Here is a 25,831-nt window from a genome sequence, read left to right as displayed (position 1 = left end):
AGCAGACACAGCGCGACTTGGCCGAAAATAGCTGTGCGGTGGTGGTGCAATGGTCAGCCTCCAAAGCAGCTGAGAGGGCTCGATTCATGGCCACCACATCCTTGCACTACATCTCCTCATGCGTGTATCTCCCACATGTCCTTAAACTTAATTTTCCTTTTGCTCCTTTCGCCGTGTAGGCCAGCCTGTAACGTGTCCCCAGCCTTCACTTGATCCTGGCCGAAGCGAGAACTGACGCCCTGCAAACCGGCCTGAGGCTTTGTGAGTCGACATACGAGTGCAACGAGAGGCAGATTTGTTGCCAGTGCCCTTGACTGGAAAGTGCTGCAGCGTTGCAGACGAAGGGAAAGTCTGAAACGCCTACGGAACCCTGCATTCCGAGGCGGTCACCCACTCGAGTACTGACCAACACCCCACTTTGCTTATGTTTGGTGAGCTGATGAGATCTGGTGGCTTCAACAAGAAATGGCAGTAAGCGAGTGAATGCTGAAGCCTGTCGTTACAAGTTGGCCTCGGACCCTCTTTTATCCTCCACACCAAAGGATGATATCTTGGCTACCACTACTGCCAGTCGGTCAGCCTTTCCTTTTCGAATAGAAAATTTGCAGTCGCCCTTGAAGGAGTGGGACCCACAATTTGTATGTTATTAGCCCGACACTGTAATCTACAGGGCTAGTGGTGCTCTTCCAGCGCTGCGGACGCATCAAGCAGCATAGCGTTATACGCGAGCATTACAAATTTGGGGCAGCTTCTTTTCTGTTTTTATTCCGATCCTGACTGATTTCGTCGTGTGTTTGTTTCTGTTTAGCATGATCAATTGAAGGATGGTCAGCAATAGCTGCAATTGTAGGAGGATGAAGAATACAAGTTCTAATTTCCAAAACTTGGTGCCATGTGTTGGTAAAAAATTCCATTCCAGTAAGAACAATTGAATTCGTTCCACCTCTGTGATACCCAAGTATTCGAGCCACTAAACAGTTACTTACTGCCATTACAAGATGTGTAGGACTGCCATGCCCATTTTGTGCTGAATGCCGACACTTTTAGTTGTAATGATGAAGCGAAAGATGGAACAGTCAAGGAGCATAAAAGCAAAGGTGATGTTGGATGATAAGTTGACTATTGGTGTTCCTCTTTATACCAGAAAAGCATATATTTTCTTCATGCAGGAATGTTTTATATGAAAATGGCAGTACTAATTATTTTTCCAAAACTTTAAACAAATTGTGAATAAGGAATGTAATAAAGTAGTATTGTTATTCAAAACCGATAAATACACGAAACTTCCTCTGTACACTTTAGTTCTCTATTAAATTACTGACTTGGAAGAATAACCAGTGCTCAAAAATGACACAGAATGACATATTCATTGGTGCTTGTGTTGCCAGATTTCAAGCTATTCAAATCAATATTATCTGAAAAAAAAAGAGAAGTATACTACTTCTAATGATAATTTTACATATCGTTTTATATAATACAAACACATTGACAGGTCTTTTGTTATATTTTAAGCACATAAGTAATGAAAACTATTTAGTCTATTACCATCTATATGCACGTAGCCGCTCTTAAACATAAAAAGGCTGTACATGGAAGTAAAAAACTTGGACGACTTCGATAAATATAAAATTTTGAAAAAGTGTTACACTGTTTCATCTTGATTTCCTTATACTAATATCATGTTCGTATATAAGGAAAAATTGTGAATGACATTGTCTTCATATATGCAAAACACTCACATCTATACACAGATTCTTAGGGAAAAATTGTAGGTACGGGCACAGGATGCAGGAAATACGCACTTTTAAACATATACAAGTACAAAATATTAACAAACATAAAAACTGAACTACAGTATGCACCAATGAGGAATTGTTATTTGAGTACTTATGCGTCTTATTTAATTCCTCACAGAACTGAGCTGCAATTTATTAATAGTACAGCTTCATTGTTTCAATAATAATATTGATTATATGAAGTGAAGTTATCCTCTTTGGGATATATGAAGCCACAGCCATCGCTGTGACGAAGAATGGTGCACTTATTTCCTTTACGTCTCTTCTCTCACTCTGAGACAATGTCGGGAATGTCTGCAGCACGTGGGCTAGTAGTTAGAGTTGCTGCCTTCAGATCAGTGGGTTCCAAGTTCAATTCTCAGTCAGGTCGGAGAGTTTATCCTCACCATCATTTCATCATCTTAACCGAGGCGCAAGTCATCGAAGTGGCGTCGAATACAGGAGACTTGCAAAAGGTGTCCGAACAACACCAGATGCTGTCCACTGTCTGACAGTGCCGTACCGCCATTTCATTTGAGCATCAACATTAGTCAGCTGTTGCCTCAAAGTCCACGCTCACTGACTGTGAATGGTTCGGGCTCCAAGCACATTTTGGATTTTAAATGGAATTGAAGCATACACCCTGAGGAACTTTTGTCTGGAATAAAACTGAGTCAGCCCTTAATTGTGTAGAAACGAGTGGCATATAGCCAAACACCTGAAAGAAAACATTCATGAAGTTACTTCAACTGGACAAGCCTCAGAAAAAGAAAGAAAAAAAAGTATAAAGTGTTTGATGACTTACAGTGAACACCGCCTTAAGTGAACAGATAGACCTTAAAATTTCATTATCCTGGACAACAAATGAATATTTGTAGCAAAGTTTAAAAATACTGAAAACACAAAAAATGTCATTTTTTGTGGTTATACAATATTGTGGTTATACCAACTGTGTGTTATCACAAGACCCCCCTCCTCACCCCCCCCCCCCCCCCCCCGTTTTACTGCATCTAGATAAATGTGAGAATTTATGGCCACGAGTATTACTTAGGCCCTCCAAATACGAAATAAAGAGATAAAACATAAAGGTTTCTGAATTCAAAGGTTGCTGGGAATCTCACTGAACTTTGATGGACACGATCACATTGAAAGATATGTGCCCTTGCCTCCTTCTGAACTTCGAACTGGCTTACCCAACCAATTATAGCGTGTCCTACATTTTAGCATATATTACATACCGTGACAATATTTTATATGTTTCAAATGCAGAAACCATTTTCTGGGGCGAGAAAAGCCAAAAACGAGTGAATAAATCCCAGGAAGTATATAGGATCGGATCTTATGCAATTGGAATTATAGCACTGTGACACAGAGAGCTCTTTCACTAACGCACATCGCCATTAAACTAAAATAAGAGAGATAATGAAAAGAGCACTGCTACGGGTGGACGTCATTGTGAGTCCGTGTGGTCTGTTGTGAGTCTGTGAGAGTGCATACTTACGCTAGAGGATCTCAGAAGCTAGTGGCATTTGTGTGCTGTCACTGTTGCATGTTTCTGTATCTCACACATCAGTCACCTACTAGTTACCTGAGTGGCTTCCTTTCCTCGTTTTCATTTTCATTTAGCAAACCAGGCGTAGCTAATAAAATATTTGTGGACATTAATCACTGGTTCCTAGCCAATTCTTTGTCACTAAACTTTGGAAAAACACACTACATGCAGTTCAGAACTTGTAAGGGGTGTGGCCACGAGTATATGTTTAACATACGATGACACGAAGATGGAAGAAGTGGACAGTGTTAAATTCTTGGGATTACAGCTTGATAACAAATTGAACTGGGAGGAGCACAACACAGAACTGCTGAAGTGTCTTAACAAATCTCTGTTTACAATGCAAATTTTGTCAGACATAGGGGATATAAAAATGAAAGAGCTGGCATACTATGCATACTTTCATTCCATAATGTCATATGGAATTATTTTTTGGGGTACTTCATCAAGCCAAGCTAAAGTTTTCCGGGCACAAAAACGTGCAGTAAGAGTTATTTGTGGTGTGAACTTAAGAACTGCAAAAAACGTGCAGTAAGAGTTATTTGTGGTGTGAACTTAAGAACATCCTGCAGAAGCCTGTTTTGGGATCTAGGGATACTAACTACTGCTTCCCAATATATTCATTCCTTAAAGAAATTTGTCATTAAAAATATATCACTTTTTCAAACCAACAGCTCAATTCATGGAATCAATACTAGAAATAAGAATAATCTTCACAAGGATTTAAAGTCACTTAGTCTTGTACAAAAAGGTGTGTGCATTATTCAGTTTAAGAGAAGCCTAAAGGATTTACTGGTGGCCAACTCCTTCTATTCCATTGATGAATTTATCAGCATAACCAACTGATATATATATATATATATATATATATATATATATATATATATATATATATATATATATATATATAACTTCTGCACAATTTCAGTGCAGTAATGTGTTCATTGTAAATAAGTATTATAGTAGTTGTATTACATGTTTATTAACTTACAAATAAACAAAAAAAAATTTATTTTAAATTGAGTGCATTAGTATTTGTAAAATGACTTTCATATAGTGTTCATTAAAAATGACGATCATTCCACTTGGGACCTGTGGAATGGTACATTAGCTAATTTGTTTTAGATGTAAATTTTTAGTTGTAAATATTTGTCATGTATTGTTGTTTTTCTGACATGTTCCACATCCTGGAGGACCTCCTCACTATGGATCAATTGGAATGAAAGTAAATCTAATCTAACCTAAAAAAGAAACAAAAGGCTGGGGAGTACTTACATCCCATCACCCAGTATTGCAGAAAGAAGCACTTAATGCAGAAAAAAGCACTCTTAGCCCCCAGAACCATACATTTCTCATTTCTTCTTGAGGAGGAGAGGAGAAAATGATTGATGTAGTTTGGAAATAGTGTAGGAGGGGGGGGGATGATTGATGTAGTTTGGAAATAGTGTAGGAGGAGGGGCGGCGTTCATTTCTTAGATTAGGCGGGACTCACCTACCAAAAATCATGAAAAATCGGAGACGGAACTTCCGTCTCGTAACAGGTGGTACTCCCTCAACATCTTTCAGAGACCTATTCATCCACATCCCACCATCCTGATCCTTCCCTTTCTCTTTTCCTCCTTTCATTCCAATTTACCCTGTTTTCGTCACTGCTGAAAGAATGTTTTGTTCGAAAAGCTATGAGTATTGTCTCTAGTTGGTCCCACTAGCTGCAGGACTGAGACATGCCCTTTCTGAAGGGAAAGGGAAGTCTACCATCCAGTCTCTCTGCATACGTAACCAAAAATTTGAAACACTATGATCAGAGAAAAAATATATAGTGGTGCCAGACCTTACATTAAATGTTAGATGCTGTGGCAAATGCACTCTTCTTAAGGTTCTGAATACTATTAAAATCGGGAAGAATACATACTGTGATTAAATTATGCAAACAGTTACAATTTCTTCTTGCAGTGTAGCAGTACACACAGTATATAATATGGCATAACAGTACAAAGGGCGTTCAAAATGTTTTGCCCAGTCGTCGCCAATTTTTTTAAAAATTTTATGCAGGAGAAGAATGAAATTTTTTGTGAACAAACGTGGAACATTTATTTATAAGTTGGCGTATAAAAGCATTTTCTTTTATTTACAGGTGAGCCATAATGGACCGTGAAGTAGATGTCAGGTTGCGACAACAGTCGCTGATGGAGTTCCTCTTCAAGACCGGCGATGACTCTGCCACATCGATGCACAGGAATTTGCTCCCTGTTTATGGGGAGGGCACAGTGGATCGCAGCAGTATCCGGCAGTGGTTGCAGAGGTTTAAAGAAGATAATTTCTCTCTACTGGACAGTCCACTATGCGGTAGACCATCGACGGCAGTGAGTGATGTGAGTTTGGAGACCATTGATGAAATCATCGAAAATAACAGATATGTGACGACACGACAGCTTGCTGAAATGACTCGTTTGTCACTGGGTAGTGTAGTATCACTGGTACAGTCAATAGGGTACAGAAAAATCTGTGCACGTTGGGTGCCTAGATTATTGACCAGAGAAATGAAAACGATAAGGAAGAATATGTGCGAGGGTCTCATGAAGACATTTACTGAAGAGTGGAAACAGTGTTTTGACGGCGTCATTACCCAGGATGAAAGATGGTTGCTTTTGTCCGAACCTGAGAGCAAAACTCAATCCATGGATTGGCATTATCCGGGTTCCCCTCGGAAGAAGAAACATAGACTTTCACGAACAGCAGGTCGAAAGGTGTTAGCCTTCTTCTTCTGGGATGAGTGTGGTGTTATTTCCATTTAATTTTTGGAACCTGGTTCCACAGTTAACTGGGACTGTTACTGTTGTCATTGGACAAGCTGCGACGAGCCACCAAGACCCACAAACTACATCATCGGAGTCAGCTCATCAGACTACACCATGACAATGCCAAACCCCATACAGCCCTTATGGCGCATGAGAAAATCAGGAAAATGGGTTGGAAAATTGTTCCTCATCCTCCCTACAGTCCCGACTTGGCTCCATCTGATTTTTACCTGTTTGGTCGTCTGAAGGCCCACCTGCGTGGTAAAACATTTGATATTGAAAAAGACCTTATTCCCTGTGTCAAGCGATGGTTTAAAAGTCAATCCCAAGAATTTTACCAAAGTGCATTTGCATCATGGAAAGAACGTTGGGCCAGATGATTCACAGCTGATGGCGGCTACACTGAGTAGGCTCAATGTATAGCTAAATGTTCCAAGAATGTTCAAAAAATTTCATTCTCTTCCTGCCAAAAATGAAAACAAAATAGAGAGGACAGTGACAAAACTTTTCGAACGCTGTTTGTACACGGAATTAATGTCTAAGTGAATAGCAAGAAATACACAAACAGACAGGGAAACAAACTGATGGAAGAAATTACAAATAATATCTGGAGTAGGAATGATATGAAAAAATCAACTGTAAACAAACGAAAGTCACACTGGAAGGCCATAAACTCTGTGAAACGGAATAAACACAAAGAGAGAAGCACATAAACAAGAATAAGTTAATGATTCAAACATATACAGAATACTATTTTTAATATGTTATACGTGATATATGTAAATAGAATAATCTTAACAGGAGAAAAGGGACAGAAAGAAAGAAGGATTGACAGAAGACCCACCGTATGCCTTAATTGGTAACAAACAACAGTCCCAGTCTCTAGCATTTCCAAACAGTAACATCTGGAAGAACAACACAGTCAGCTTCTGAGGTTTCGAAGGTGTTGTCATACTGTATGATGATACAAAAGAGAAGAGAACCGGCGGCAAAAAAATATCAGTACACCATGAAATTTTAAAAATGTTCTTGATTATGTTACATCTTACAAAATGTCGATGTTATCATAATCTGTACTAACTTGTGAAAGAACCTTGTACAAGTACGATATTGTCTTCGTTCTTAAATACCTGAATGTTTATTTACGTGTATATGTTAACAAGTGATAAACCATGTAAAATATGTTGTTAATTGTAAATGATTATTCGACTCCTAAGTAAAGTTTACCATGTGAAATTCACTTGTGCAATAATCATACACGTAAACTGGAGAACTAGGTTGTCTTTTCCTCTGGCGCGTTATTTTGCAGGAGCCTAGTGCGCTTAATCTGGTCAGAGTGAGACTGGCTTGTAGCAGTGGAGTACCGCTGTGCCGATGACGCTATGACGCTGTTAAGTGCACAGTTAAAATGTTCGTTAAAGTGCGACTGAATTTTGATAAAATTGTGTGAAGAAGTGGTGCGAAAAGAATTTTCGCAATCAAAAGTCATCTCTAAAAAGTATTTGTCGTAGATGCAAGAACATATCGCCGCGAGGTTAATGTACCGCCAGTTCATGAGGGATAACCGATCAGGATGGCGTCATTCTAATATATCTACCCACGCTATCTGAGACGTGAAGAACTTATGTAACTTATTCATCATCACAGATAATGACTGCTCAACGGCTACAGGGCAAGAACTTTTGCGTACGTTCGTAATTAACACTGTATAGGGAGAAACAGTCATCTCAGTGCAACTGTTTTAATTCAAAAATTTTTGAACAGTATAATTGGTATGTTTTGAGTACTTTGTGCTCCTGTCTCCTTTGCCTTTTTGCAAAGAATTGATTTACTACTAATCAACGACATCGAGAAACGTAGTCATGTGCATCGACAGTGTCAACATGTCGTTTATTTAACAAGGCAAGTTATGGTTGGTGTCAATTCTAAATTTAGAATGAATGATGGTAAATAATTACATCCGATCAGTTTTTAAAACATGGTAGGTAGAAAGCTACGTAATAAATACGTCCACATGCATCAGTCTTGTTTTCAACTAATTTTGCGTAATAAAAGAAAATCTTGGGTGAAGGTAAATTGGCATATTTGAGAGTAATATACAAAGTTATCTGCACCACGATTTGGGTCCGTTGTATTTAATTTTTAGTGTTCATTGCAGAGCGCTATACTAACGCTAATTTAGCTGTTCCTCTCTTCCTAATGCTGAATGTTTTTTAGATATAGCTAAGTAGGAAAACGTTGCAGCAGGTGGGAAGTGTAGGGAAATGTTGTATGTATTATGTGTTTGTAGGTACTGAACCGAACTCCTTAGCCACCCAAAGCTATGGAATTAAATTACGCCTGCCTTTAACAATCGTTTCAGTACTGGTTTACGGAAGGGCTGAACTGGTCAATATTTCTGTCAGTAACGTGTTCTCTCACCAGTTCATTAACATGTTCTAAATCCAAATGGTTGATAGATACAACCAAAACCTATATTTACGGATTGATGCTGATGGAAAATTACGATACGCTAGGGAGGTGAGTTTGCGCGGGCAGGTCACACGAACAGACGCTACTAAGCGTAGGTGTTTGGACACAGAAGTATGCAGGGTAGGCCAAAAACCTCTACCCATCGTAACAGATTGAAAAAATTCAGATAAACTTGTTTGGTTGTGATAATTACAAATTCATATATTACGGTGAATCACTATAAAATTTTCACATATATATTGATTAAAAAAGTCTGCAGCTAGTGGTCTCGCGGTAGCGGTCTCACTTCCTGAGCACGGGGTCCTGGGTTCGATTCCCGGTGGGGTCAGGGATTTTCACCTGCCCCGATATGACTGGGTGTTGTTGTGTCGTCTTCATCATTGCCTAGTACGGCAGTGAGGGTCTCCGACATCGTTCTCCTACCTTCTGTCAAGAAGCATGGGACTTCATTAACATTGATTCAAACACCAGAGAGCACTACTGTTGAATCTACGTCACTGACATTGTCCTTGTTTGATTATGGTCTGTTGTGAAGATGTTTTCTAAGGATCTGCAGTGGGCTGTCACAGGTAAGGCGGGCTCTCATTGGGTGACGAAACTAATAAACGGCTGTGTAAACAAGTACTCTTAAGCTCCCAGCCCGTCTGACGACATGCATCAACAAACCTGGAAAATAATTGGAGAAAACATGTTCCAAATAATCCTGTAGCTTCAATAAAGTCTTCCGTTATACCAGAGTCCATGTTGTTTGTTTTGTACTCAATCAGGTTACAGAAAGTAGAGACTTTTGGCCGATCTTGTATGTGTTTCTACAGGACAAGTTAAGCATGGTAGTTGCGTTAATAAATATCGGACTAGAGAAAAAGTGGGAATTGTACACAGGGCATCACGCCGTTGATGTCCGGTTCGAATAACTACCTCAACTGTAAGAGGCTAGGGAAGTAAGGAGCTATATACTTTTTGATAAATCGTCCCACTTTTCACTTCATTTAAGGAAACCAGGGCAAATATAAATCAGGCTGTCCAGAAGGGAACTTCAAATAAAAATTAAATAGAAGGTCATATTTGGTGACTGTCGAGCCATATCAACGTTATTCACATCCTGGCAGCATCCTTACTTAAACAGAAACGGCGGGCTAAGGGTAAGCGATTTATGGCCAAAGCCTAAAGTAAGACCAGGATATCAAGGTGGAATATGGTTGCCTGAACGTACACTGTTGGTAAAAAGCGGGAAATGTAAAATGTAAAAGCGAGATAAACAATTACAAACGTGAAATGCTGGTACTTTGATAACTGGTGTAGCCGCCAGAATGTTGAATGCAGGCATGCAGACATGCATGCATTGTGTCTTACAGGTACCGGATACCAGTTTGTGGGACGGAGTTCCATGCCTGTTGCACTTGGTTGGTCAATACAGGGAGATTATCACTGTTTGTGAATGATGCTGGAATTTTCGTTCGATGATGTCATATATGTGCTCGACTGGAGACAGATATGATGATCGAGCAGGACGATACAGCATGTCGACACACTGCAGATCACACTGGGTTTGAACAGCGCTATGTGGAAGAGTGTTATCCTGTTAGAAAACATTCTCTGAAATGCTGTTCATGAATGGCAGCAGGTCAAATTACCAGAATGACTTACAAATTTGTAGTCAAGGTACATGGGATAAACACGAGAGTGCTTCTGCTTTTTTTTCCATACAAAATCGGACCCATAGACCGTAACTCCCAGTGCAGCTTGATTGTCTAGCATGCAGACAGGTTGGCTGCAGGCCCTCAACTATCCTCCTCCTCCTAACTAACACACGGCCATCACTGGAGCAGAGGCAGGACCAGCTCCTATCAGAAAACACAACACATCTCCACCTTACCCCCCTCCCCCTCCCAGTGGGCTTTCGTTGCATATAGAGGTGGTTTAGGGTCAGTAGAACAGGGCGTCTGGCTCGCAGCTCCGATTTGTAACAGTTCTCTGTGACACTGGTGCCAACTGCTGTTCAAATTACTGCTGCACATGCAGTGTGATGCGCCGCAACTATACGCCGAACAAAATGGTCTTCACTCTTGGTAATGCCACGTGGCTGCTCGGAGACCTGTCTTCTAGCGAACGTAAATTCCCGTGATTAACGCTGCAGCGATCATGTACAGTGGCTGCATTCCTGCAAAATCTTTCTGCAGTATCGTAGAAGGAACATCCAGCTTCTCGTAGCCCTACTACATGACCTCGTTCAAATTCGTAGTGACATCTTTTTGACTAACTACACGTCACCACATTCAATCTTAAAGCTAAATAAAGCTCACGACCGTTACAACGTGTATTTAAAGCAAAACTGATTTGCATCCTCATACAGGCGATCCTTGCGCCACTTTGATTGGACATCACCTTTATGATCTAGAAACACGCCTGCCAACTTTCTTTTACGTCGCTGAGCTCCTCCTTAGTACTGTGACTCTTTTCCTTCAGTATTATTCCACGGAGTAAGTTCTTCAGAAAAGATCATGTACCACTAGATCTAAAACAATGACCAAATCTATCCATCTTTCTATTTATTATTCAAAACGTATTGTTTAGAGTTATATTTTTACGCTGCAATATAGGAGTGGAGTTCAATAAATAATTTACATATTATTATGGCAGACTAACTAATAGATTGAGTACTGACGCCTTCAGCTCGAAAAAGCGCATCACTTGTTAATATCGCCTCAACTTATTATCGAGTGCAGTATTTTGAGTGAATGAAGAGTTTGTTAAGAAGTTGGTAGCTTTGTCTCATATTTTTGTGCTAAAATGTTGTAGATATGTGACGCCTGTAGTTCGAGAAGAGCCGTGTCCTTTGAAGTCAGCAAGTTTGCAACGCACAGCCGACTGCCGAACAGAGGCGTGCGGCAAAGATAACAACTACGATGCAGCCGGCCACACGAAACCCTTGCCGGTGACTGATAAGAGGGAAACACCTATTGTTAAAGAGAGATTTAGCGTGATATGTTTGTTCGCAAAGAATGGGTTCTTGGCTAATCCTTTTAGAATTTGAATTCAGTTTCTAAATATTGTTCGAGTAGTGAGCCTCGAGATGGATTATCTCAAGAGTGTGATCAGATCGGCTCACAAGTACGATACGTGAATCACTCTTCAGTGGGGACAGAACTCAGGTGCGGTCAAAGCAGTCCAAAGTCGTTTAGAAAGATATATTGAGAATATTATGGGCTTGTGTAGCAATTGATTATTTCACAGATTTTGTTAAAGTGTAGATTCGCTAGGTATAGGGAAAGCTCCGGTTTATTGAAGTGTGAGATTGGTTTCTCCTGTTTACGATTTATGGTGCGTTACGCTGCTCCATTGCCACGCCTTTGCAGGCGAACCGTGTTTCAATCCTTTTGGAAAATTTTCCGTTGAATGGTGTATGTGAAAAAACGGGTTCACCGAAGTCATTTAGTTATTTTGTGGTTGAGTATTAAAACACCTACTAAGGGTAGTAGCATTGCATTGCATTATTTTGATTGTATAAGTGTGCACGAGCACTGAGGATAGTAACTTAAAGATATTTTGTTAGAATTGATGGTGTGAGTTCGGCGTGAGTGTCGTAATATGATAAATTCCTGAAATCTCGTTGGAAGCACTGAATGTGTAATTTATAATAAAGAGAACGGTTGTCCTACGCAGTAGTTATTTATTGAGAAACTATCGGGAGCTTATAGAGAAACAGATACCTTCTCCGCTCGTCTCTAGACAGCCAATCAACAACCATTTATTAGAAAACACGTCAATTCTCTATCGAAGAGGGCTCTCAGGATTTTTATCAAATTATTTTTAAATACATTTCCTCGTAGTGGGGTTTTGAATAGAGAACTAACGCTCGAAAAGTAAACTGCTGACTTTTACCTGTAAAAGAGTTAATGGCAGAAAATAAAGAATTAACCGTTTAAAACTGGAAAAGCCACTAGTCGACTTGTCCTTTACCCCTAAATTATTACAAGAAAATTATTCAAAAGTTTATTTCAAAGCAGACGAAGACCTCGAATAAATCTTACCGTAACAAAGTAAATTCAAAGGCCAATAAAGTAAAAGACTGCCCTATTGGTGAAAGCAAAGTTCAAAGAAATCGAATGCTAAAGAGAAGGGATAGTATTTTTCAGTTAATAACTTTCAACATATTTACTTAGACAGGGAAATCAAGTTTATATTTTATTGAAAAGTCATTAGTTATCAAGGAAGAGTTATTCTACTTAATTTTGAAAGTTAGAGATTTACGAAATAGTTTAATACGGCAGAATTTCAGTAGCGTCAAGAACGTTGTTCTAACAAGGAGCTACTTACAGAGGTTACCGTTGATTGCCAACGAAGGACAAACATCATTAAATTGTATCTTTGGCTTTTGAACGTATTCTGAAATTTACGTAAAAAATTATAGCGTTTACAGTGATCACTTGTGTATACGGGTATTAGTTGAAGCTATAAAAGAGGAGCAGCTACAAAGGGCAACGGATCTATGTGATTTATTCATCAGTTACATACGAAAGCTGTCGTTTCCGGTACCTAAACTGTAGCGAACGTGTTTAGTTGTGTTTTCAGAGAGCACAGAGTAAGCTTCGCTATAGGTTTCCGTTACTGTTTAAGTAATTATGTCATTCCTACTCCAAGTAGACTCTCGCATTTAGTATTTTTGTGGTAACTGATACTAGCTTTGGTGGTAGTTAATCTTTCGAACCTAGTGAAACCTGATAGTTAGATGTGTTGTTGTAATTAATATGCAGATAGCTACTACTGACCCAATTACACCACAAAAGTGTAATTGTGCGCATACGTTTGTAATTAATGACGTGGTAGCGAGCTATACTGTGATTTATAACGTACGAGGCTGAATATCAAATCTTACATGACGTCGTCGTGTTAGTACAGACGATTGTTTCAAGTCACACAGATTACGTCGTTGAGTGGTCGCAAGTTCTTGTCAGTACAACTTATTGTGGTATTACAAGAGTAAGTTACATTGTGCGACGTTGCTTTTCACCTACGAATGGAAGAGCGGTTAGAGGATGTTCGTACAGTATATCAACCAAGTGTGTGTGTGTGTGTGTGGTTTGAGGTTTTCGGGCGCAAGAGCAAGTGGTATCTAAAGGGTGGCGCAGTACGTGGTGTACACTTTAAAGTGACAGAGATAGAAGATAATGTTTTTCAGCACACTCACCGACTCTCAGTAACCAACGGATGGAACATTTTACACATCTTTCAATACCCCGGCGATAGAGATTTACTTTTAGGTCATCGAGGCATTTGAGAAATGCTCTGTGAATCCCTTCATCGTTGGAAGATTTTTTTCACGTGAGATGCTCTTTCGGCATTCCAGTTGCTTAGACATTACTACAGATGGTCACCGAAGACAGCCTTCCTTCCTGATCAGCATCACTCACGTCTGTGCAGCGTTGCGCAAAAATTTTGTTGACACCGTTGACTACGGATGTTTCCAACAATCCATATAGCGAATACATCGCCAGAGTCCGACAGTGAATCTGTCTGCGATATGGATGTTTTATCCATAAGAATCATACCGTCGTGCGTACTTAAACTTTGGAGTATGCTTCTAGTTGCTGCGCCATTTTCACTCCCACACTGAGATACGTCTTTCAGCTGCACTGCAACTGAATTGTGCGTGCAGGAAATCCGGAAAATGTACTCCCTCCAGACATTGCGCCTCTTTTGTTGCACAGTGATCTCAGCGGGGGATGATATTCACAAACTGCTATTTGAAGTCCCTTCATACATGATTACTTCGCAGTTTTGATTTGTTTTCTGGGTTCTACTGATACTGTACTGTGCTGTGCTGTTCAGTGAAGACACCCTTTCAACTCAAAACTTAAAACACATGGAAAAATATGTGAGGAACTTTCAGCTATTGCGGACAATACCTCCGTAAAAAAGTTGATGCATTTACTTCTCTCTCGGTAGTGAGAAGAGGTCTTGGAAAGTGAGTCGGTACATTTAGGACAGCTGCCAATTTCCCAGCGGTAGCCCACCTGAAAAAAATGAAGGTACAAAGAACTAAATAAAACATGAGATAAAATTATTTCTTTTTAATTTCATAAAATGGGATTTACAGCGTTGAAATAACAAATACAAATTGAAAACGGCAATAGGTTAGCGGTAACCGTTGGCAGCCCTGGCGCAGACCGCACAGCCCTGGCGCAGATCGTACACGGTTGAATATTGTGAATATTGAGCTCGTGAAGATAAGTAGTAAATTCTATAATCACTATGAGTGAAGTTAAAATTACACCTTAAGGAAGGTAATCAGAGTTTTCTTCATATTATCTATTAAAGGTTTTATTAGTTTCAAAGTATTTCTCGAAAAAACAAAGACATAACCTAAGGGCCAGTTTCCACATACATTGGACGTAGGTTTACTGACTTGCTTAAATATCAAGTGAAGACTTTAGGTAGATTTCATTACACATATATTTAGTAGTTGCGTATCTAACCGGAGAATTAAAGGCTTTAAGTTCTATCTTTTATTTCTTATGAAAACGCATTAAGTACAAATCGTGCATACGCAATCTTAGGTCTAATTTTTCGATTATGTAAGTTTGGATTTTTAACGTTGATTTAAGTGCATGACGTTACTATATTAATAATATACACGTATATTAGTGTTCCACATAACTTTAGTAACTCTTGTGATCTGTAGTTAATATGATATTCCTCTTATTGTTTAGATAAATTTTGTAAAAATATTGTAGACAACCAGCATTGATAGGGATCAGCGCTACAATATTGAGTGTTACCTGGTAAAAATAGCACCTGAACGAACCATACAGATGTCGGATAGATTCCTGCTTTCAAGCGGTATGATGGCCCCCAACTGAACAGGTCTGTCAGGAGAGTCAACATGGAGCTACATCAGATGCTTTGGGTGGCTGCTTTGTCTGTCATAGGTTTGGTTCCTGTTGATGGTATTAGTAGGTGGGACCTCACAAGACATGGCCTGCATTGCAAAGGAAAGGGAAGGGTAAGTTGACTGGGATGATAGCAAAATCTTTAAGGGGGGCACTGAAACTCAAGGAAGTACTTTCTTTTTAGGCTAAGATCAGTGGCCAATCATCCAACATTGAAATTAAAACTAATTAGAAGCTCAGAAAGGCGGGTACTAGATATGTTAAAATATCACAAGATTCTCATAACAGTACAGTGAAAAATAATGTCAGTGTGTCACAAGACTCTCATAAAGTCACAGTGAAAAATGATGGTATATTTCATCAGAATATCAGAGGATTAAAAAACAAAGTAGACGAGCTTTTTATTTGTTTGGAAGATTTAGAAACTGAGGGTGGAAGAGATGTACTACACCTGTGGAAACATCATACAGCGACAGGTGTGGAAATGGTAAATGTAGGTGGATAAAAGTTTTCAGCACATATAAGTAGAGGCAGTATGAAGAAAGGAGGAGTTGCCAAGTGTATTAAACTCTGTCATAGTGTGGGAAGTTTGAAAATAAAAATAAAAATTGTGAGGAGCAACATATAGAAGCACGTGCCTATGAGCTTAAACGAATGGTACTTTTACAGTTGTAACCTTGTATTGGTCCCCACTGAGAAATTTTCAGCTATTGTTGAGAACCTGGGCTCTTTGTTGCACTAACTGTCAGACGGAGGGAAGTCAACTATCGTTTGTGGGGATTTCAATGTAGAGTTTATAAAACTTCGGATAGAAAGTCTGACCTTGTAGTATTACTTGGTTCTTTCAATTTGACGTCAGTTATTGATTTTCCTACTCAGGTGGTACAGGAAAGCGGCACATTGACAGACAATGTTTTTATAGACAAAGATCAGTATAATGAAATATTAACTTTTGCTGTTAAGAAAGGTGTGTCTGATCATGATTCACAGCTAGTTACAGTGTATGACTTAGCTCTGTACAGTAATGTAAACAGTTCTCCAAAACAGTGCATTCAGTTAACAATTTAACAACTAAAAGTTTTAGGGAAAGATTGCAACAGTTTGACTGGGATGAGATGTACAAGGAGCCTCATGCTAATAAATATATGTAATCTGTTTTATGATACCTTTGTGAATACACTTGTTTCCCTACAAAAACAATGAAATATAATTGTAAGAAACCAATTAAAAAGCCATGGCTTACTATATGGATAAAAATTTATTATAAACAGAAAAGTGAAACGTATCTTATAGCTAGAAGGTGTAATGATCTAGAAACGGAGAAACATAAAAATGACTTCAGTTAATAAGAAAAGTTAGCAAAAAGTCCAAAAGTATGTGCATTATGTCTGCAATTAACACATCTGATAATGAAATTAAACCAATTTGGAATATTGCCAAAAGTGGAACAGGACAATGGAGAGTGCAGGAAGACTGTATTTCTATCAAGCTCAATGAAACGTTTGTAACAAGAAGTTAGAGGTAGGAAACATTTTAAACCATCATTTTTAAGTGTTGTAGAGGAAATAGGATCCAGCTGTTCATTAAAAATGCAAATCAGTTGACGGAAGAGAAAATACTTATGCAATATCATGAAACTGATGTTCCACCCACCTCTCCTACTGAAATAAGGAAAATAAGAATTTCACTCAAAAGTAAAAGCTCACATGGTATTGATGGCATTTGTAACCAAGCACTAAAAGTTTGTTAGCAACAAATAAGTAGAATTCTCATCCACATATGTACAGCTCACTGAAACAGGGAATTTTTCCAGATAGACTGAACCACCTTATTGTTAAACCACTGCATATGACAGAGGGTCGGTCTGATGCTAACAACTATTACTCAGTCTTACTTCTGACAACTTTATCCAAAACCCCTGAAAAAGTAACATATTTAAGAGTAGCATCACATATCTGTAAAACTGAAGTACGAACAAAATGTAAATTTGGTTTTCAGAGAGGCTGTTCAACAGAAAATGCTATATATGCTTTCACTGATCAAATATTAAATGCATTGAATAATGGAACATCACCCACTGGGATATTGTGTGATTCATAAAACTCTTCTAGATAAGCTTAAGTATTGTGGTATGAGTGGGACAGTGCACAAAGGGATTCTACATCTACATCTACATGGATACTCTGCAAATCACAATTAAGTGCCTGGCAGAGTGTTCATCGAGCCACCTTCACAATTCTCTATTATTCCAATTTCGTATAGTGCATAGGAAGAATGAACACACATATCTTTCCGTACGAGCTCTGATTTCCCTTATTTTATCTTCGTGATCGTTCCTCCGTATGTAAGTCGGTGTCAACAAAATATTTTCGATTTCTGAGGAGAAAGTTGGTGAATGGAATTTCGTTAGAAGTTTCCGTAGCAACGAAAAAGGTCTTCCTTTTAATGATGTCAATTCCAAATCTTGTATCATTTCTGTGAGAGTCTCTCCCACATTTCGCGATAATACAAAACGTGCTGCCTTTCTTTGAACTTTTTCGATATATTCAGTCAGTCCTATCGGGTAAAGATCCCACACCATGCAACAGTATTGTAAAAGAGGACGAACAAGGGTAGAGTAGGCAGTCTTCTTACTGGGTCTGTTACATCTTCTAAGTGTCCGGCCAATGAAACGCAATCTTTGGTTAGCCTTCCCCACAATATTTTCTGTGTTCCTTCCAATTTAAATTGCTCGTAATTGTAATACCTAGGTATTTAGTTCAATTTACAGCTTTTAAATTAGACTGATTTATCGTGTATCCACAGTTGAAGGCGTTTCTTTTAGCACTCATGTGAATAACCTCACACTTTTCGTTATTTAAGGTCAACTGCCACTTTAATTCATTTTTAACTGGAAGAATGCAGAAGGTTGAAATTAACAGTATAGAAGTATGCAAGAAAACAGAAGAGTCCTCTAACTGGGGAGGTACCAAGAAGGATGTCTCACAGGGTTCATTATTGTTCTTAATTTATATCAGTTACTTGCCACTCTATATTAATGAAGATGTAAAGATAATTCTTTTTGCTAATGAAACAAGTATAGTAATGACACACAAAAACAAGAATCAGCTGAGGAAATTGTAAATGATGTCTTTAAGATAATTAAGTGGTTCTCTGCAAATGAACTCTCACTAAATTTTGAGGGAACACAGTAATTACAGTTCTGTCAGTAAATAGCATAAAGCCATTGATGAATATAGACTGTGAATAGAAGTCATTTGATAAGGCAGAACATTACAAATTTCTGGGTGTGTGCACTGATAAGAAATTGAATTGGAAGAATCACATTGGTTCAGGTACTTATTCTGTTAGGGTTATTGCAAATTTTATTGATAAACATACGAGTAAATTAGCCTACTATCCCTATTTCCATTCACTGCTTTCATATGGCATCATATTTTGTGGAAAATGGAAATGAGCATATCTCACTGCTACCTGGGAGGCCCCATCCAGGGAAGTTAGGGTGCTGATTGCAAGTCTTCTTGCAGTTGAAGTCACATTGGCCGACTTGTGTACTACTGATGAGGATGAAATGATGATGAGGACAACACAGCACCCAGTCCATGAGCAGAGAAAATCTCCAACCTGGGCGGGAATCGAGTCCAGTCCTGATTGCAAGGGAGGCAAGCATGTTACCACCCAGTTAAGCAGGCGGACATTCTGGGGTAATTCATCATTAAGAGAAAACGCATTCATTGCAATAAGTGTGTATTCAGAATAAAAGCTGGAGCCCATCCAAGAATACCTTTCAGAATTTTATTTAAGAAACTCGGAATATTCACAGTACCTTCGCAATACATATATTCACTTATGAAATTTATTATTAATTACCAACCCCAGTTCAAAAATAACAACAAAGTGCATAGCTACAGCACTAAAAGAAAGGATGACCTTCAGTATTCCGGGTTAAATATGATTTTGACACAAAAAGAGGTGAATTACACTGCCACAAAAATCTTTGGTCATTTGCCAAGTAGCATTAAAAATCTGACAGATAGCCAACCAAAATTTAAAAACAAATTAAAAGAATTTATGAATTACAACTCCTTCTACATTAGATGAATTATTAGATATGGAGTAGTAATTGTAAAAAAAAGTATTTTGTCTACAGAAAACTTTTGTTAAAGCAATTGTTACACATCATTACCGAATGTCTTATTCATGATCAGCAAAATAAGTTTTAATACATGTTTGTATGTATTTATATGTAGCTAGTTGGCATGTCACTCATAGGCATCAGTAATATCATAGAGATTTTACGAACTTCCTGATGTACCACATTCCTTCTACTGTAACTATACATTCACTCTCAAATGCAGACATCCAAGCACATCAAAACACAGCCACAGCAATATATTTTTGAGAGTCAAATAGAATGCATTTGAATGTTATAATTTCTGTCATTAATATGATGATGAGAATTTGAAATCCATCACTTTAATCAAATAGCTGCCCTAAGGCAAACTAATGATACACAGCATAGCTGTGTTTCTAGTGTAAATGAAGATCAATTGTTCTGAAAATGAAAATGTGACTCACAGGTGGGGCTCGCTGGAGAAGGGCCTGACAAAATGTTTTGTTGAATGTGGTTTAACGTTGATTCCATTATTTTCCTCCCTATGTTCTTTGGAGTGATAACACTTATCTCGATTTCAATGTTAAACACTGAATTTGGCACTGTAACAGTTACTTGAGGAGTGGCGATTGTGATGGAAAACGTTCATTATTAAAAATGGAAAATTCGTAAAGAATAATATTTATAGTGCTCGATTTTAAACAAATATTCAGTACAAAATGTAACTGACGACCAAATGGTACTTCCACACACAACAAATCAGGCAATCTATACCACTCCAAGAGAAGTCTCACATGTGACTAGGCTATTTTCACCTTGTGTCAGAGAAAAAGTACTTACACACATCTGGATCACCAGTCCCATTTTTATCAGTTCTTTGTCATAGCATTGAGTTGAGGAACAATATTTGTACAGTAATACATAACAGTAAACAGCTACTTAGTAATTTGGTCAATGTATTACCATTCGAAATTTCTCACCTACCACTGATATTTTCATCATTTGAAATCTTCCCATGAGTTTTAATTTGCCATCACCACTCATCAAATTGGATCGCAATGTACGCTAGTTAATTTCAGAAATCTATTGCAACCTCAGTCTACACTACATTTTTCCCATTTCACAACATCTTGCACACATATAATGACACCCCAAATTTTTCGAAGACCTGTTAAATCATACTGATATTTCTATCCATAGTCCAGTCCCTTACACTGTGCTATTTTAATGACTTTCTCCTGCCCTGCGTGCTCCAGTTTTCGCCCGCTTCCATCCTTATCATATTTCATATTTGTGGATTTCAGAACAATAAACTTTGACTCAGTTGGAATTGAATGGAACATCAGAAAACATAATACTAAAATCACCATTGTTCTGTAGACAAGTTTCTAGTATAGTCAGGTGTAGAAGGTAGTAGTTGAGAATTAATAACACAATCTGTATATTGAAAACCCTTTGAAATGTTCAGCATTAAGCCATATTTACAGTTTAACTTATGATGTGAATGTAAAATGATTGTTCTGCATCATTACGATTTATCATGGATCTAACTGACTCACAAACTAACCATGTGCCTCTAATTTGAATTATATATGGATTTGAAAACAATGTTTTTTGGAGGTTGGGGGGGGGGGGGGGGGGGCGAGCAGAGTGTTATAATTTGTGATCAGTTCGGTATAGTTATTGAGTCAAGGCGCCCCTCATTTAAAAATGGAGCTTCTTCCAAAAGCCCTTCCTGAAGTTAGGTATGAAACTGCTGAAATATGTTAATTGATTATAAATGATTGATACTGAGGTGGATTGACACCTTTATCATTCATGTCATTATATGTAAAAAGATGTCATAGTCATTTATTCGAAGAAGGATCAATATCTTGAAATATAGCATTTGTGGAAAATAATGTCATTGTAGTTGTCTAATTTGTCTTTGTAATATTCAGTTTCAACATTACTTTCAGCTAAGAGTTTCATCAAATCATCGGTTGTTTTATAATGTTTTTCATTTATTAAGACGTGACCATCGTTAAATTTAACCTCAGAATCCCCAATATAGTGTGGATCTTTTCTGAAACCTAAACCTAAACTTTATCATTGTGATCACAAGTACAATTCTTTATTGTTGGACCAATATTGGTAGTTAGAGGTAAAATCCTTTTCTATTATTCGTTTTTTCCTAATATTTTTGTCTTTCCTTCAAGTTGTGTTCATCTTTACAGAGATGGACTTTCAGTATGAAATACACTTTTTCCGAATGAAGACTCTGACAGTGTTGATGGAATAGGAAACATACCATAAATTCCTTCATGGTGATAAGGAACCATTTCTTATTAAATTTCTCTACTTTTTTCTATTGCTTTTAACACATTATCATACACTCCTGGAAATGGAAAAAAGAACACATTGACACCGGTGTGTCAGACCCACCATACTTGCTCCTGACACTGCGAGAGAGCTGTACAAGCAATGATCACACGCACGGCACAGCGGACACACCAGGAACCGCGGTGTTGGCCGTCGAATGGCGCTAGCTGCGCAGCATTTGTGCACCGCCGCCGTCAGTGTCAGCCAGTTTGCCGTGGCATACGGAGCTCCATCGCAGTCTTTAACACTGGTAGCATGCCGCGACAGTGTGGGCGTGAACCGTATGTGCAGTTGACGGACTTTGAGCGAGGGCGTATAGTGGGCATGCGGGAGGCCTTGTGGACGTACCGCCGAATTGCTCAACACGTCGGCGTGAGGTCTCCACAGTACATCGATGTTGTCGCCAGTGGTCGGCGGAAGGTGCACGTGCCCGTCGACCTGGGACCGGACCGCAGCGACGCACGGATGCACGCCAAGACTGTAGGATCCTACGCACTACCGTAGGGGACCGCACCGCCACTTCCCAGCAAATTAGGGACACTGTTGCTCCTGGGGTATCGGCGAGTGCCATTCGCAACCGTCTCCATGAAGCTGGGCTACGGTCCCGCACACCGTTAGGCCGTCTTCCGCTCACGCCCCAACATCGTGCAGCCCACCTCCAGTGGTGTCACGACATGCGTGAATGGATGGACGAATGGAGACGTGTCGTCTTCAGCGATGAGAGTCGCTTCTGCCTTGGTGCCAATGATGGTCGTATGCGTGTTTGGCGCCGTGCAGGTGAGCGCCACAATCAGCACTGCATACGACCGAGGCACACAGGGCCAACACTCGGCATCATGGTGTGGGGAGCGATCTCCTACACTGGCCGTACACCTCTGGTGATCGTCGAGGGGACACTGAATAGTGCACGGTACATCCAAACCGTCATCGAACCCATCGTTCTACCATCCGTAGACCGGCAAGGGAACTTGCTGTTCCAACAGGACAATGCACGTCCGCATGTATCCCGTGCCACCCAACGTGCTCTAGAAGGTGTAAGTCAACTACCCTGGCCAGAAAGATCTCCGGATCTGTCCCCCATTGAGCACGTTTGGGACTGGATGAAGCGTCGTCTCACGCGGTCTGAATGTCCAGCACGAACGCTAGTCCAACTGAGGCGCCAGGTGGAAATGGCATGACAGGCCGTTCCACAGGACTACATCCAGCATCTCTACGATCGTCTCCATGGGAGAATAGCAGCCTGCGTTGCTGCGAAAGGTGGATATACACTGTACTAGTGCCGACATTGTGCATGCTCTGTTGCCTGTGTCTATGTGCCTGTGGTTCTGTCAGTGTGATCATGTGATGTATCTGACCCCAGGAATGTGTCAATAAAGTTTCCCCTTCCTGGGACAATGAATTCATGGTGTTCTTATTTCAATTTCCAGGAATGTATAACGCTTCAATGCCTTCTTTAACATGATCAATAGCACCGATAATGGGTTGATCTTCTTTATGTTTCTCATATTCTGTTCTTGACTGTTTTTTCCATTTCGTAAATTCCTCTCTTAATTGTTACATGACTCCACTATTTCATAGAGATGAAAAACATTAAGAAATTATTTATGTTTCTTGTTCAATGTTCAAATTAATCATTTATGTCTATGTTCAATGTTATGTTTAATGCTTACATTATCTTTAACCTCCTTGTTTAACGTCTATGTTATATTTAACCTTCTTGATTAAAGTTTGTGAAATGTTGTAATTTATCTCTGAACTTACCTTCATCTGGTTTCCTAGTCATGTCTATTGTAAAAAATCAAGATTGATCATTTCAACATTTACTACATATTTCCTTAAAGTCGTCAAACTTTAAATCACCATCAACAAACTCTGGTAGATGTGATTTACATGTGTGTTATCCTGTCTGAAAATATTTAAAAATTAAAGTACCTCTGTCTATTTTTTGGTACTTCTGATTAACTTTGAACTAAATAGAAACATTCTATTTGTTTATTTCTACCTGTAGTAAAATATTCTCTAATTACATCTTCATTTACTGTAATGAAGTCATCTGAAACATCAACAGAACTATCTTCATTTATCTAGTGGGATTATTTCATCATTATTTTCAACCAAAGCAGTAATCTGCTCATTATTCTTATATTCAATTCCTTTCAACACTTTTATAAATTCCTAACATTTTGGTTGATCCAAACATTTAGAATAAATGTACAACTTATTAACTATTTCCCAGTTAAATCATTCTGGTGCAAGAGTATAATTGTCAATCATTAATGTAGTTATTGATGACTGAATATTAAATAGCATTTGGTAAAAACGTATCATGTTTGTATTTTGATTTGTTCCCTGGAATTCTTATTTGTAGTTCCTAGTCGGTTTCCATTTATTTAATAATATTTTTATTAATAAGTCAGTTGAGTGATAAATGATTTGTTATCAAGAAAAGATTAACCATACCTGTACGATATAGCTTTAGTAATGATGCACTGGTTCATTTTTATTTGTCTTTCAACTCCATATATTACATCGAAAAATAATAAGCTTTATTGTGACAGAGAAAGAATAGAGCCTAGTGTAAGTCAGCTTAGTTTAAAAAACATAGAGAAATTTATTCATTTGAGAAAACGTAACATAACCATTAAAGCTAATGAAGTTTTGAAACCAGCAATCTTTGCAAATGATGTAAAATTATATATAGATATAAAGATAGTATTGGACATCTTTAATAATTTAGCATTCAAATTCTTTATGATAATGGAAAGACTGTTGCTTATGTTGTTCCTAAAACTATTCCATTCGATTCCATATTTTAATCTAGCCGATGGAAAGTATGTGAAACATACTGATCATTTTCGTCGAGAAATTAATATTATTGCTTCATTTAAACTGAATATTGATTTTGGAGGCAAAATAATTCCTGACCCACATTATTCCAGTGTTTGAACCTATCCAAGGTTTAGAAATTACTGTAACTGATGAGAATGATAATTTGATTGATTTTAGTGGTGCTTATCTAGCAGCTGTTTTAGAAATGTCTTAACAATTTTTATCTTTATAAATGATGAAAAAAGTTGAGAGCTACCAGTTTTTCTTGTTCCCTGTGAATGAGAAAACTAAAAATAGGCTAAATCTCCCCGGCAACTACACAGAGATTAGTATAAATATTGGAGATGACTGAGTTCATAATAATCATTCACAGCTGTCAATGAACTTCAGTATTACTGTTACTAATGGTACAGATTGTCCAAAATATGCTGGAAAATCCTTTTCAGAGGTGCTGATAAAAATGATGCTGAGTTGAAATATGAGGTTCTTATCCAAAAGAAGGTAAATTTTTTGTAGAATAGATGTAAATGCGTATGCCTAGAGTTAGCTATGAACCAGAGTATTCACTCCAGTTAGAGAAGAAGGACTAAAAAAATACAAATATGCCTGTATATTTCTTTGAACAACAAACAAAGGATATTGCTGGATTACGTGGAATGAGAAATTTTGAACTAGATATCACTAACGATTATAATTATTTGAAATTGATATGCCATATTTCCTATTCGTCGTTTTCCAGACAAAAAGAAAAAATTATAAGTTACCTGAGTCTTCTTTATCTGATCATGTTAAATTGCGAAATATCTATGTAAAGAATGGGAGCAATGAAATATTTCCTCACGAAATATGGAATCTAGATCCACCAAATAAATTTTTGAAAGCTTATGATGCTTTCCTTGATTTTGAGAAAGTCACACAACTTATTGGTTATGTTAATGTGATTACATTCAGTTTTATTGAAAATTATTCCATCTGTGCTATAAATCTGTCTATGAGAATCATCTGTTAGCTACACAGAAAACTACAATGAAATTAGTTGC

General features: G+C 38.4%; 1 protein-coding gene across 3 annotated transcripts in view; it reads right to left on the bottom strand.

The window, feature by feature from the left end:
- Positions 1–1,139: 1,139 nt before the first annotated feature.
- Positions 1,140–25,831, bottom strand: part of LOC126335001 (exostosin-3-like) — a 269,093-nt gene continuing 244,401 nt past the window's right edge. For 2 of the 3 annotated variants that reach the window (XM_049997825.1, XM_049997827.1), the window contains 2 exons: positions 14,504–14,611; positions 1,140–2,493 (listed from right to left, as the gene is read on the bottom strand). In XM_049997825.1, coding sequence (XP_049853782.1) covers positions 2,395–2,493; positions 14,504–14,611 — 207 coding nt within the window. In that variant the 3' untranslated portion in view covers positions 1,140–2,394. The remainder of the gene's footprint in view (positions 2,494–14,503; positions 14,612–25,831) is intronic. The other variant, XR_007564797.1, reaches the window with a different exon arrangement.

Source organism: Schistocerca gregaria, chromosome 2 (genome assembly GCF_023897955.1).
Source record: "Schistocerca gregaria isolate iqSchGreg1 chromosome 2, iqSchGreg1.2, whole genome shotgun sequence".
Taxonomy (NCBI): Eukaryota; Metazoa; Arthropoda; class Insecta; order Orthoptera; family Acrididae; genus Schistocerca; species Schistocerca gregaria.
This window is presented reverse-complemented; position numbering and strand designations above follow the sequence as displayed.